Source organism: Pteropus vampyrus, unplaced genomic scaffold (genome assembly GCF_000151845.1).
Source record: "Pteropus vampyrus isolate Shadow unplaced genomic scaffold, Pvam_2.0 Scaffold177, whole genome shotgun sequence".
Lineage (NCBI taxonomy): Eukaryota > Metazoa > Chordata > Mammalia > Chiroptera > Pteropodidae > Pteropus > Pteropus vampyrus.
Window position 1 is genome coordinate 591083 of NW_011888958.1, and position 15374 is coordinate 606456.

At 38.9% G+C, this 15374-nt stretch overlaps 1 protein-coding gene and 1 long non-coding RNA gene across 2 annotated transcripts in view; one reads left to right on the top strand and one right to left on the bottom strand.

The window, feature by feature from the left end:
• Positions 1-15374, bottom strand: part of TTLL5 (tubulin tyrosine ligase like 5) — a 226136-nt gene that overhangs the window by 189653 nt on the left and 21109 nt on the right. Inside the window, exons 8-9 of the mRNA XM_023537039.1 lie at positions 9737-9806; positions 9205-9289 (exon numbers count right to left, since the gene is read on the bottom strand). Coding sequence (XP_023392807.1) covers positions 9205-9289; positions 9737-9806 — 155 coding nt within the window. The remainder of the gene's footprint in view (positions 1-9204; positions 9290-9736; positions 9807-15374) is intronic.
• On the top strand, positions 4801-9137 carry LOC111746110. Its single transcript, XR_002782938.1, has 3 exons — positions 4801-5077; positions 5420-5586; positions 8952-9137. It is a non-coding gene; the product is annotated as an uncharacterized LOC111746110 (long non-coding RNA).

Sequence of the window (15374 nt, forward strand, 5' to 3'; positions counted from 1 at the left end):
CCCTGTACTAGAAATACATAAGAGCCGAAGAAAAGTACAAACAAACAAACAAACAAACAAAAAAACAAACAAACAAAACTAAAATAAACAAACGTGAGGCCAGGAAGAAGGATGTGGACAAAGAGAAAATGTTGACCAGGCATGAATGGCTAAGGGGCAAGAGTTTGATGAGCATTAAGTTTGTACACAGAAGAACCTCAAATTTTCCAGAAACTCTCAGAGTTATCACCTAACTTCTACCTATCCATGTCACTGCATGGTGAGTAAACACTGCTTATATGTCCCAATCTTCCTTCCAAAGATTGTCTTCAAGCAAGTGGGTGACAGTCGTTCTCTGAGTTCTCGTAAAACGCAAAGGGCGCCCACGCTGGTCCCACAGAGACTGCCTTCCTCACCCAGACATGACTTCACAATGCCATATTTCCTGCCATCCTCTACCCTAGAAGAATAGTGATTTAGAGGGAGGGAAAAACTGTACTTCAGAGAAGGTTTTCATCTCTCCCACGTATGAGTACCTGATCTAATTTGGTCAACAATGTGAGAAGATTGGCAAAAACCTGGTGGTTAACTGGAATCCAACACATCTGTCATTCCTACACTCCTGTTTTCAATAGGACTCATTTCTCAAAAATAACTTTTCTTCTTCCTAATCTTCCTTTTTGCTAGGAAATTTATATTCTGAACACCAGCATGAACAAGATTATTAACATCACTATAGAGTGTATGAAGTGGTAAAAAGTAAAAATTAGAGAAAATAAAAACAAAAAAAAATGTTAAATTCAATGAAAAGTTACTCAAAAGGAAAAAAGGGCTACATCCCTTAGTCCAATGAGAAATGTAGAAGACAGTGGAGAAGAAAGGTTAAGTGTATAAGCTCATATTTCCTTGTAACCCAGGAAGATCTTATGGTTCTCACTAAAACCCATATTAAACAGACTAGATTCATCTCTGATTGCCATTTCCCAACATTTTATTCTTATTGTCTAGACCAGAGGTCCCATTAGTCTCAGATGTGGCATAGTAACCAAGTTGTGAATAACCTACAAAGGTTCTTTAAAACTTGAAATTATTTGGCCGATATTTAAAAGTCAGACCTTCCTGACTGCAGCCCAGTGGCAGCCAGGGCCCACGAGAGGAAGATGGTGGATAGGATGGGAAAGCAGCCCAGAGGTTATCCGAGCAGGTAACCCTGATAGCCGCACAGGGGTCAAAGTCCACACAAGGAAGGCATCTGAATGCAACAGTGACCAGGGAGGTTGGGAGACTGGCTATATACAAGGAAACTGAATAAATAAATTTGTTGAAGATAATGGGAGTCAGATTTCTCACTGCTGGAGAAGAGAGATTTAAAACCATGAAAGGGAAAAAGCTAGAATGAACTCTGTAGTTTTGCACTAGAATTGGAGGTATTAGTATGAACTCCTGCCTTTCATTATATATAGAGACAGATATAGAAATAAATATAGATGTAAGTGTGTATGCGTGTTTATGTATATGTTACACAAACACATTACCAGTTCTGCCCATTGTGAGGACCTGAGAGCAGAGACACCCCAGAGCAATAAGCATATCTAATATCCAGATCTTGATTTCTAAATACTATTCTCCATTAAAAGCAACCAGTGCGCCGTAGAGAAAATGGCTGATTCCAGGACCAGGGCAGAGAAAGAACAAGATGAGTCTGAAACATCTTGTGCTGAAAGAATAAGGGAACATGTCAAAAGGACACAAAAGCCAGTTTAAAGGGGCTCCTATTGTCCGGATCTAGGGCAATCTAAGCATCGAAATAAATTACGATAATAAAGAATTATAACCCATTAAATAAAATAGGAATCCTTGAGATAATGTTGGTAAATAATTGGGAAGAAGAGAAAGCTGTTCCTTGGAATAAAATGCCAAATAATAAAAGCAAAAAAAAAAAAAAAAAAAAGATGGAATTAGAAAACTATCATTTGGCCACCATCATAGTAATAATTCCTTCAGGCAAGAAACGTCAATGGATATTAAAATTATTAGGTGAAAATGAGGGATGAGATTTTATTTGGTCTCTAAGTATCTCCTCAAAAGATAATTATCAATTACAGAGGGGAAGACAAAGTAACTTTACAGAGAATAAATCTGGCAGACACTATCTTAATCAGGTGTTCCAATACCACTAAATAGTTAAGTGCTATCAGATATAACGCAATGAAAACACAGCATCACTTCTGCAGCATTCTGGCCAAAAATATGTAACCTGAGTCTAATCATAAGAAAATATCAGACAAACCCAAATTGAGGGACAGTCTACAAAATGAATGGCCTGTAATCTTCAAAAATATTAAGGTCAAGAAAATCAAGGAAAGACTGAAGAATGGTTCCAAACCGAAGGAGACTAAAGAGACATGACAACTAAACATAACATATGATCCTGGATTAGATCCTTTCGTTAAAAAGAACGTTATTAGGACAACTGGCAAAATCTGAATGTGGTCTCTAGATGAAAGGTAATAAAGCAATTCTAAAGTAATTCTTCATACTATTTTTACAGCTTTTCTATACATTTGAAATGGTTTCAAAGTTAAAATGCTAATAAGAAAGTAAGTTTCTTAAATATCTAGATTTTTCAGCATCCCTTAAAAAAAAGACAAAAGATCTGGCAATACCACCTGTCTTAATCCATTTGCTCTGCTATAAAAAAATACCATAAACTGTCTTGCTTACAAACAACAGAAATTTATTTTTCAGTCCTGGAAGCTGGGAAGGCCGCGATCAACATGCAGACAGATAGCACCTTCCTGCTGTGTCCTCGCACGGTGGAAGGGGTGAGGAATCTTTCTGGGGTCTCTTTTATAGAAAAGGGCACTAATCACATTTATGAGGGCTCCACCTTCATGACATAATCACCTTCCAAAGGACCCGCCTCCTATTACAATCACCTTGAAAGGCAGGATTTCAACATATGAATTTGGGGGAGACACAAACATTCAGAGAAATTCAAGAATCAAGAAAAGGCTGAGACTTGGAAGGGCAGCAAAGGAAGAATTAGGAAAGATCCTGAAGAGCACAGATATGTCATAAGAGACCAAGGCTAAGATTATCCACACCCTTGTGTTCTCAATTACTGTGTACGGATGCAAAAGGGGGATAATGACAAAGGCTGATGGGAAAAAAATTGACTCCTCTGAAATATGGCATTAGAAGAGAGCTCTATGGATACCCTGAACCACCAGAGAAAAGAACAAGTGGGTCCGAGAGCAAATTAAGAGTGAACTATCACTGGAGGCAAAAATGACAAACCTGAAGTTGTCCTACTTTGGGCACATCATGAGATGGCGGGGTTCTCTGGAAAAGACAATAGTGCTGGGGAAAATAGAAGGCAGCAGGAAAAGAGGAAGACCAAACACGAGATGGAGGACTCTATAGAAGAAACCACAGGCATGATTCTAGAGGAGCTGAGCAGGGCTGCTGAGGACAGAACACCATGGACATGGCTTGTTTGAAGGGTTACCAGGGACCGGAGCAGACTCCAGGGCAGGTAACACAAACAAATAACACCACAGCACCACCACACGCCAGTGACTCGCCGATACTGAAGAGTAAATGCTCTTTAGGTGGGACATGTTCTCTCTAGTTCTCTAGTCTCCAGTTGGCCAACTTCTTCCTCAATGTCCTTGTGACCACTTAGGTTTATGACTCCTGATTTAGACCTTCACATATCAAATTTCATCCTATTTAGGTCTGAAAGCTTCAACTATTTCTTTATTAGAAAGAATCGAAAAGAGGTAATTCTCTACTGAGTACCCCAGGACCAAATCTGCAAACTCATCTTAACACATACTGAAATTTACATGATGAATGATGAATGAAATCTTGAACCTCTCTCTTAATGAAATCATGATTTAGGGAAAGCTCTCATGACAGAATTTCATAGCCTTGACAGGACAGGACAGGACAGGGAAGGGAAGGGAAAAAAAGGAAAGGAAAAGAAAGGAAGAATGCAAAAAATAAAAGGAAAAGAAAAAAGAAAAACCAGAGAAGAGGCTCTACTTTCTTTGCCAAAGCTGAAATTCTGAGTACTATTTCACTGCCTCCTAATGAATAGAGAACTCTATGCCCATTTATTTTTTCACTGTACTGAAACATATAGGAATTATCTTGATTCTGAATTATCTAAATTCTTAAATCAAAAGCTACATTTCCTTTTTGCTTTCTCATGTTTCTCAATGAGAATCAAGACGACGATAATAATTTGTTTAAAACTCTTTAATATCTATGTGAAGGAAGAAGGACTTCAGAGTTAGACATATAGTAAGTACTTGATAAGCATTAACTGAAACTGCACTTGAGTTGCTTGTTTTGGGAGCTTCAACAATATGGAACCAAAATGGGAAAGAAAGCAGAGTCAGTGGAATCTTTTAAACCTCTTCCCCCATTTGAAAACTATTTTGTTCTTCTAAGAATATAAGACTGTAGTGAGAGTCATAGATAGTCTCGATGTAGGACAGTTAACCACTCCCTCTCTGATAGTTACATATTCTAACAAATATTCACTGCCAACGTACATAGAAAAGAGGAGGCCAGCCCTGAGGACACCCTGGCTGTGGCACAGGAGTTATCTTTCAGCAGGTGTAGCCACTGAGAGCCAGAAAGGCCTGAAGGATGAAGAGACAGCACCTCAGGCAGAGCTGCCAGGAGCCACTGGGTTTCATCCTTGCCTGACCCAGAAAAATCTTATGGAAGAGAACAAGAGGCCCAAGAGCTCTCTGATCTGCTGTCAACCAGCTGCAGCCGGGAGACTGCCAAGTGCTGCAGTGATTCGGCAGCGCCCTGCAGAGCCGTCTGGGAGGGGATTACCAGCCTGATCCCCTGTCTTTAGAGCCAGAAATGACTCAAACTTCACAAACAGCAAGGGCCTGCCAGGGGGGGTGACAATGAGCACTGGAGAGGGTTTTCTCCCCCTCACTGGTGTCTCTTCCCCCTTCGTGCTGCTGTGGCAGATTCTGGACAGTGTACAGCCTGTGAGGTAATATAAATTCCTTGGCAACCAGCAAGTACCTGAATTCTTTCAAAACCACAGGAATCCAGCAGAGAAAAGGTAAATATCCCTTCGGAGCCAGTGTTAATTAGCAAGGAAGGCTACTGAAGAAGGAACTGGGGGTGGGGAGGAAGGGAAAGGCATCACAAAGCTTTGGGGTCTTTTCTGAATTTCCACTGAATAATATGGCTGAGGCGGAAAAAAAGCAGTCCCGAAAGGCACTTTCCCAGAGTCTTCTCCTCCCACCTCCCCAGCACAGGTGGAACAATCCCAGGTCCCTGGAGGGGCACCCTCATTCCCTCCGGTACAAGTGCTACCTATTTTGGGGTCTTTGACAACATATTTGGTTTTCAATTGAATTTTGTTTTAATTTTTAAAAATGTTTTATTTTTCCTGTTTCAGTGAAAATTTGGCTATTAGCTCTGTCTCAAAAGAGGCCTCGTCAAAATTTAGACCACAATTGGATCCACCTTAAACTGTAAAACCCAGGACAGTCTTTTTGGATTCCACTTCTGACAGGAAAAAGAATCTACACCATTTTGGTAGAGAATGACACCTCTCTCTGGAAAGTGAGTGTCCCCTGCTGGTGCAAAGCAGCAACATACATGTGAAACTCAAAAGTATGGTGGACTTCTGGGGAAAAAGGCTCGACCCAAATGTTAGAAAGACAATCTTTTTTTAAACATCTCAATATTTTGCCCACATATAAGAAAATAATGAAATTTTTCCTACTTCCTAGGTTAATAAAACAACAAGAACAACTGAAATTAATAACCTAGAAAAAAACTACTTTGGATCTTTTTCTTTAGTAAGTTTAAGAAGGTAAAAAATTTACATAAAGTACTTATTTCACTGTCTTATGAACTTAATCACTCTGTCACCTCAGCATTAATTTGAAGCCCAAAACGGAAGTGATGTGGGGCAAGACCATTCTTTTCTAAAGAAGGAAATCAACTGTCCTTGCTGCTAGTTCTGTCTCTTTAGGAAAGATTACGGTTTTCCTTGTTGAGCCACAAAGTAAAATGGCCTAGTGAGCTCATCCCAAATTAATTATTTTCAGTAATGTCTACATAAAACACACGTGACCCAAGATTACTAGAAGCTGCAGATCTAGAGCTATAGACTATTGTTAAATGTAATGGCACAATCAAGCATATCCTGAGGATTAAAAAGCAGCAGCTGCCAAGATACACAGTGAGTTAAGATACAGGAACATAGGCGTATGAAGTTATCATATAGAGCAATGTGCCCTCGTTGGACTGTAGCTAATAGCCTGTCATCGTGTATTACTCTGTTGTAAAGATTTTATATTCACCTATACTTTTAGATAAACTGAACCAAAGCCCTGAAAATTCATTTTTTGTTGTTGTTGTTAAATTTGGTCTGAGTTTTTTAAAAAGATTTTTCCAAATTATTCTGAGAAAAAGCATCCATTAATAAAAGTATACACGGGACGTGGTTCCATAGTGTAGCAGTTAACACGTCTGCTTTACACACAGAAGGTCCTGGGTTCGCACCCCAGTGGAGCCACGGTCCATGGTCTACGGCCATGCCACCCCGAATAAGCCCGATGTCTGATCTCAAAGCTAAGCAGGGTCAGGCCTGGTTAGTATGTGGATGGGAGACCACCTAGGAAGACCAGGTGCTGTAGGCATAAATAGTAACAATTTTTTTTAAAAAAGTCCACACACAGTTTCTGCTGGAGGCAAGAAAGTTACTCAATTCAGTAGATTCTGACTTTGATACACACTCAGTAGCCAAAGCACTTGCATATCTGTAGTATATTCTACAATAAACGTTGGATCACTCTCATTTCATGTCTGAACCATTAAGGTCTTAAATCTATGCCAAATTTTACCAATAGAGAAGGCTATTAATATTGTGGGTAAAATGTCTTTGGAATATGCAAAGCGTGTTGGTATGAAATCCTGGCGAAATAGTGAGCGTAACCTTGAGGTCTTTTCCCTAGTCAAGAAGTCCAGTTGGTGGCAGGACATACTCACTCTTGAGACAAGGAGACAAGCTGGAATGAGGATGGGAGGATGGAGAGGCTCATGATACACAAGAGGGAAAGCTCAGATGTCTCAAATTACAAAATAGAAAATCCTCAGCACCTTATACACCTGAGTAGAAGTAAGAGGTACATTTTACCTTCTTTTTCTTCTAGGTAATATGGGGACTTGGCTCTTAAACCTATACTTCAAAGTATGAGAGCACATGGTCTACATTATAAAAAACACTATAAAAAACTTTGCTATGAATCTGATTAGAGCTAGCAATCAGTTTGTGCTCAGGTGCCTTGTTCAACCCTTTACCTAAAAACTGAGAAATGGAAATGTTTTGAGGAACAAGTAAAGATAGAGAATATATAAAATGGAGTCACTTTAACAAAACTGCTAAAACTATTAACATTATGAAAGTTGAGGCATGAGGAAAAACTCTATTATTTTAACTAGCCTGGCAACTTAAATTTTTTGAACTTTCCAGTCCTGCATCAATGCCTGGATATATATCTAGACACGCACCAGACCTCCAGATAACCCTTTGATTAACTCCCTGAAGGACTCATGCATCCAAACCACGTGACACCCATTATCCAGACCACTGGATGTGACCAGACCTCCTGGCATCCATCATCCAGGCCACCTGACATCTGACTGATAACCATCCTGGAACAATCCTAGGGCTGAGAATGCAGGCAGGACTGGTAATTCTCAGGACTGTACCTTTTACTATAAGAAGTCTTAACTTTTCTTTCTCCTTTGGAACACGTCTGGGGTTTTGCCTAGCTGTGTTCCTAGTTTGCAATCTCTAAGACCCTTGAATAAATCTTTATAATTTACTCCTAGCCAAAGCCTCTTGACCCTTTTTGAGTTCACTGGACAATTTTCAAGGAACAAGAGGCCAGAACTAGAAAGCTTCAGTTGTCTCCACTGTTCCTAAGGCTCAAACTCATAAATCTTAGTTAAGAAGATGACAGGATTTACAAATGCTATCACTGCCACCTAGAGGTGAAAGGAAGAAACAGCTTAACCAGCTAGAATCTGGAGAGCCAGCTCTCACCCTCGGATTCTAGTCACAGGATGCATCAAAAAACTTGAGTGTATGAAATAAATAAAATGTCATTCTAAAATAACAGTTGTCAGAGTATGATAATATGGTCAAAGCACCTATACTTAGAGAGGTAGCCTTGTTTTGACCACTGTATTCCCCATCTTTGAAGTGCCTTTTCTAAAACAGAGAAACACATACAGACCATGCTTTTTATTTGTCATGACTACTCACAGATGCAAACCACCTCCTAAGCTGCTATGTTCTGTAAGGCCACTATGCATAAAAGGAACTTCAGCGCAAGCTAGTTGGTAAATACATGTAAGTTTTGTGGGGGAAAAGAACACATGCATAGCATGTTACATAGCTATTTTAAAGAATTTAAAGGATCTATGAAAACATTATTACCTGTAAAATTCTGTGCATGGGAAACAAAAATTCAAATTATTATAACCTGAACTAAATTTTATAAGTCAGTCACATTACCATAAAACCTCAAGAGTACCTCAAGAAAAACAGAATAATGTATGTACAATCACCGTAAAGTATATTACTTGCAGGTGGGAAAAACAAAAAGCAGTTAATATCTCCTAAATACAAAAGGGCATGAAATAGCTCAGGCCTTCAGCTCTGGAGTCAGATCCATGAGATAAAACTCCTGCCTCATGGCCAAGCAGCTGGGAGATCTCAGAAAAGTGACTTCAAGTTTCCTCAGCTCTCTAAGCCTCAGTTTCCTCGACTGAAAAAATGCATCAACGGTGATGAGGTGGTTGCGAGAATTAAAATAAATGTTTGATATATTACAGATAAATAAATGTGGGATTTTTTTATTCTTTCTAGATCGATTATGAAAAACAATGACAAATTGTCTTATTACCCTAAGGTCTGCATAACAACTGCCATCGCATGACGATATGATGTGACCATGGATCCCTGCTGGAAGAGGAGTGTGTTTACACACACATGCTTATTTATATGTGTGGATAAGCAAGTGAGACTGCAAAGTAATCTGAAGCCCATCGGGGTACACTCTATCCTCCAGAGTTGAATGTAACAGAAAGAAAAAGCCTGATCTTAGTACACTCTTTTATGGGTGCACTCTAATAAACACCCCACAACCCCCAAATGTCTCTTACCTAGCCAGTCCTTCTTCATAGAGATAGATGACAAGAGGATCATAGGAAGTCACAAGCACATAGAGGCGCACATCGAACTTGAAATCTAGAAAAAAACAATTTGAATTCATAGGAAAAACTAAGTTCATTTGTTTTCTGTTACAGAATGAACAGGACAATGTAACAATGAAATAGGAAAGAAAGGTCTCCCTCTCCCCACAAAATACACACTGCCTACATACCTCGCCTTTTGAGAATAACTAATAATTATACATTTCATACATATATATAAAATGAGAGAATTTATGTGTACTGTACAGTTTTCACATATTTTTGTTATTATATAACCTATAAAGCACTTTCTTTTTCATTATCTCATTTTATCTTCAAAATAATCCCATGAGGCAGGTGATGAACCAGCCTCATCTCTGAAGCCTCATTTGCCAAGAATTTCACCTGAGTTTAATAAAGCCTTATTAGAGAAGACTATGAAAATGTTAAAAAACTTAGCAAGATCTAACCCAATCCAGCGAAGAGCCTAGTCACAACTCACCATCTATGAGCAGGGGGTTGTTAATGTAACGGGAGACCAGGATGTTCTCTTCCAGGGAGATCTGGTTTGGCTATCGAGTAAAGAGAAAGAAGGAAAGAGAAAGAATGAAGCGCAAAGGAACTCTAACCCACAATAAGAGAGCAAAGTTCTTAACCTTTTAGAGATGACAATGTAGAAAACTAAAACTCTAAAAAAAGTTTCCTTCAAGCTACCCATATATATTCAGTTGGCCATAAAACACACCACTTTCATAAACACTACAATATCCAATTACAATGGGGGAAAATGAAGTTACATAGCATCTCTCACATAATAAATGAAGCCTAAACAGCTTTAAAGATTTATATACATGATATTAAATAGTTATATGCCAAGAAAATAAAAGCTACTTAAAAAATAAATGAAAACTTGCTTTCTCCCAAATGGAGAGTATCATGAAAAATTTAAAATACCACCATTATTCTTACATGAAGGCTTTCAGCAAGCTGCATAAAGAACTTACAGCTCTTTCCCCTGTGAAATGGGATGGACGTTTCATTGATTCACTCAAAGGTACTTGCTATGCCACTGCATGTAAAGATCAAACTAGATATTTTAAAGATTTTTTCAGTGAAAAAAGTATTGTTTTTATAATAAATAATTATGAGTAGTACTGGATACTGTATAAGGCACAAGGGATACAGTGAAGAAAACAGATACAATCTTGGCCCTCTCCAGCCTAATCCCTACTCTCAAAGAGTTTAATATTTAAGTAGAGGGACAGCAAAATACATAATCTAAAAGAACACAAAGCAGCATATCTCTAAGTGCAAGATGTGGGTTGCAGAGAGGAAGAGCAGACCAGTTAAGGGAGACCAGACAGGGAAGGCTTGTCCTGGAAGAGCTGGTGAAGAAGTGAGTGCTGAAAGCTATCAAGCACGTGGTGGGAAGGAAAGGAGGCCATTATGGGAAGGCAGCATGCACAAAGCCCAGTAGAATGGAGAGTGGGCAGATTCATTAACCTAGGGCTAAAAGACTGAACTGGGCAATAATGAAAGATGTGGTCAGACAATTAAGAAGGAGGAAACCCCATAGGCAAAGGAATTTGAACCTCTGGCAAGGGTTGAACATGGTGGGAAGCAGAAAATTGTGAATTCTTGATTAAGTAAATATTAAGATTAAAATATCTGGAATAGAACAACTCTATGTGAGATTAGTTTAAGACAGAGAAATCAGCTGGAAGTTATCACAATACATTTAAGACAAAAGGACTCCAAAAAGTGGCTATCATAGAAATTGTGATGATAATAGCTAGTGTAGCATAAATAGAAATAACTATTAACATTTTCAGCAAAATAATAAAATTTAATAAATGTGTTGAACATCTGCTATGCATTGTTCTAATTCTTCACAAGTATTATTTAGTTTAACTCTCAAAGTGAGAATAAAGTAGGTATACCACCATCCAAATATTAGAGATGGGGTAAGAGTCAGAGAGGGTTAGGAACCTGCTCAAAATCACACAGCTAGTAAGAGATAGAGCAGCATTTGAACCCAGTCAGTGAGGCTCAATTCTTAAGCATATTCACATCTTTCCCCCAAAGTTCTGAACTAAAAATAACTGTCCCCCAAGTTCAAAAGTATGTCTTTATAATAATGCATTTGCTATCCCAAATACTATAGTTATCATAAAATAAGGATAATTTTGCGATTCATCTCATCATACACAGCCATAATGAGCAATTCCAGAGTCGGGACATTGAGATTCCCCCTCATTTCTCACTGTTGCTATCCCAAACGTAGAGCACAGCTTTCACAACTCATCTCTATGCATCATACGGACAATGACATCAGTACTGATTCATGCTAATGGACTCAGTCACCCATGCCATTTCCTGACTCCCTTACATTTCTTGATTAGCTTCTCACAAGTACTGTCTCCATTCTGAGTCAGCTTAGTGAGATTGATGCAAGCGCAATACAAAGCAGCAAGCTTGCAGTCTGTGTTCCAAAACTAAAATTAAAACAATTGCAGCTCTCTTCCTGCTGAGTAACATCTATAGGCTACAATGGACGTAGGCCCACACAACCTTCCTCTGAACCAGAGAATACGCTGGTAATGGTCTTCACTCCATGACACATCAAAGGTCCATGGCCATTTCTCCTCTTTCCTTCTTCATCACACACATCTGTCTTTTGAGTTATGCGTAATATAATCCATACATTATTTAGGTAACTTAAATATTTGTTCCATGGTTTGTACCTCTTATTTTTATTGGCATTAGGAATTAAATTATAAGCTCATAAAAGAGTATAGTTTCTTTGTAGGTACTCATATACTGATAAGCAACTAATGAAAGTTTTTTGATATCATCAAGCTTGTTTCCTTTTCATCAATCTCCGATTAACTCATTTAAAATTATTTCAATTCCAAACAATACTCTCACATATGCTGCCTACAAGAGACTCACTTTAGATATTGAAAGACACACAGACTGAAAGTAAAAGGATGGAAAAATATATTTCATAAAAATGGAAACAAACAAAAGAAAGCTAGGGTAGCAATACTTATACCAGACAAAATGGACTTTAAAACAAAGGCTATAACAAGAGACAGAGAGACAAGGAAGGAACTGCTAATCCCACTTCTGGGTATTTATCCAAACAAACCCAAAACACTACTTCGAAGGAAACTTGGGTGTCCATCAATAGGTGAATAGATAAAGAACAGGTGGCACAGACATACAATGAAATATTACTCAGCCATAAAAAAAAAATGAAATCTTGCCATCTGCAACAACATGGATGGTTCTAGAGGGTACTGTGCTGAGTGGAGTAAGTCAGACAGAAAGACAAATACCACATGATTTCACTTACATGTGGAATCTAAAGAAAAAAATAAACAAGACAGAAACAAACTCACAGATACAGAGAACATTTTGATGGTTACCGGATGGCAGGGGGGCTTGGGGAGGTCGGTGGGTAAAAAAGGGGAAAAGATTAAGTACAAATTGGTAGCTACAAAATAGTATGTAAAGTAGGGCATAAAGAATATAGTTAATAATATAATAACTACGTATGGTGTCAGATGGGTACTAGATTTATCAAGGTGATTGCTTCATAAGTTATATAAATGTCTGCCTAATCATCACATTGTATACCTGAAACTAATATAATACTATATGTCAATTGTAATTGAAAAATAAAAATTAGTAAAAAATAAAAATAAAAAGAAATAATTGCAATTTAAGAAAATGATTTCAATTCCAAGCTCAAACTGCCCTCCAAAGTATGCTAAGCAAGAATCTGAATTGTTGGGAAAGCTAGAAATACATCCATTTTTCAAACTGGACTAAAGCTCATGGTATCTGTTAAGTTATTACAAGGCAGAATGGAACAACGGTTGAGACCGTATGCTCTAGAATCACCTGAGTTACAATCTTGACTCTGCTACTTACTAAAGAAATAATAGTAATTACCTCTTATGTTTCTTATAAAGACTAAATAAGATTATATTTGGAAGGCACAGTGGTAGGCACATATTAAATACTCAAGAAATATCAGCTGTTATTATTACTGCAATCTCAATAGTATCTATGTGGTCCTATTTACTAAGTTCCATAACTCAGCAGCATCCATCACAGCATGCTACATGCCAATCTACTCGGAGCAGTGCACTGAATTATAATGAAGATACTTAAGATTTGGGAGCTAGTCCTTATTCCTCGAAAAGTTTTAAGCAGTGGCAGTACCTGGCACATAGCAGGGTTCCGTAAGGACTTGCTGAACAATGAAAACACAGAGAGCACAGTACAAAGTGGCAAGCGTATGAACAAAAAGAAACGAGAGCTGTACAGAACTATATTCACAAATACAGGAGTGAACAGTGACCTAAATACTCTCCTGGTACTTTAAAATCTCAGGGAAAATATTAATATCGTATTTACCATGGATAATGTGTGAGACAAGGATGACTAAATCTGACTTCTATAATCAAATTCATACCCTAATCAGAAAACACCAGATCTTTCCCCTCCTCGATTTGCATAGAGTAAATTGGGAAAATATGGCTTTTAGTCACAGTTACTGAAGGAACTGGATCAAACACAACTCTGTTCCTTTATGATGTATTTCTAGAGTTAAAGAGCACATTATCAAGAGACTATGAGCCAGTCAGCCAAGATGCTTCCATCTGTAGGAGCTCACACTTCTCTTCAGTATTACATAAAAGTACTGCTTTTTCTATCTTTTATCCTGTTCTCGTAATGGTAAAAGTTGCTATTTGCAGATACTTTCCAAGAGGTTATGACTATTATTGGGAATGTTTAATAAGAGGCCCTCTCACTCCAGCAGGAAAACAGGGAAAGATGTTTTCATTTGGCCCTCACACCTTATTCCACACTCCCACAACGTCCCTCACCCACTCACATTAGTGTTAGTTCTGCTCACAGACCCTCCGCCTAAGCAATCCCTCCCCCTCCCCCTCCAATCTAAAAGGAAAGCAGGCAGCAGCCTCGGAAAGAGTTACTTCATCCAGTTGGCTAATGGGTCACATATTCCATGGGAAAAGATCCAGGTATGGAAAGAGGGAATGGTTGGGCCTTGTGTATGAGGAGAGAGAGAAGAGTATTAACTACATGGTTTGTAGGTCTGAATAAAAGGTGATAAAACTCCAGTTTTAGAGTGAAATGGGAATACTTTCTCATTCTGTGCACATGTTGCCAGCTCCCCTGGTGCCTGCTGGCATCTTCCCAGGCTTCTGTCTGGCACCTCCACCAAGTACCTCAAAGAATCAGACTCATTCCAAAGCTTCTCTGAAGGGGAGGGCGACCAAGGGTCCAGCCAAGCACTTTGATCTATGCAGGGGGTCTCCAGGGATTCAGTCCATGGAGAGGTAGGAGGGAGAAGGAGAGCCTGCCAAAAAACGCATTCTCTAAAGACTTGTCACCCCTTTTATGAGACGCAGCATCTAGGGAAGAGTCAGGGCACAGGGTTCTCAGCCCCACCAAGGAAAGTTTAACTTTCCTATTCTTTATGATGTTGGTTTAAAACTAACAAATCACTAGGGTATAAGAGCATTCCAAAAGAAAAAAGTCCCAGATGAGCTGGGAATAGATCCTATTCTTTTTGACTCATGTCTAAGAAAATAAAAAAGCAAACTTGTATTGCAGTTGACTTTCAATAGCTATTCCATTTGGCAGCTAAAACCCAAACCCAAACTAGTGCCGTCTATGAGATTCAAACAACACTGGAGCTCCTGGCATGGAGCTGAAGAAAAAGCTGTCGGACAGGAGCCTTCATGCCAAGGTCAGAACAGAGACAAGGAGAGAGAGATCCAAGGCATGTGATCAGGGCCTTCTGTCACAAGAGGCCCCCAGAGTGACCCAAGGCCAGGTAACATGACTTGTAGCCTGGGCCTGGGGCTGTAGTAGTTGCTGTATCAAATCAGATTCTATGTGCCTTCAACACCAAAGGTCTGGCCATCAGTGTTTATAACACAGTTTTTAGTGCAGACTGAATTGAAGAACTTTCCAATATGAAAGACCCCTCAGGAAGTTAGTACGTAGGAACTAGTTCAGACCACGTGAAAAGAGAATAGGGGGATTTAAGATGGAGTGCTGAACAGACACACGATATAACTACCTCTCCCTCTTCCCTT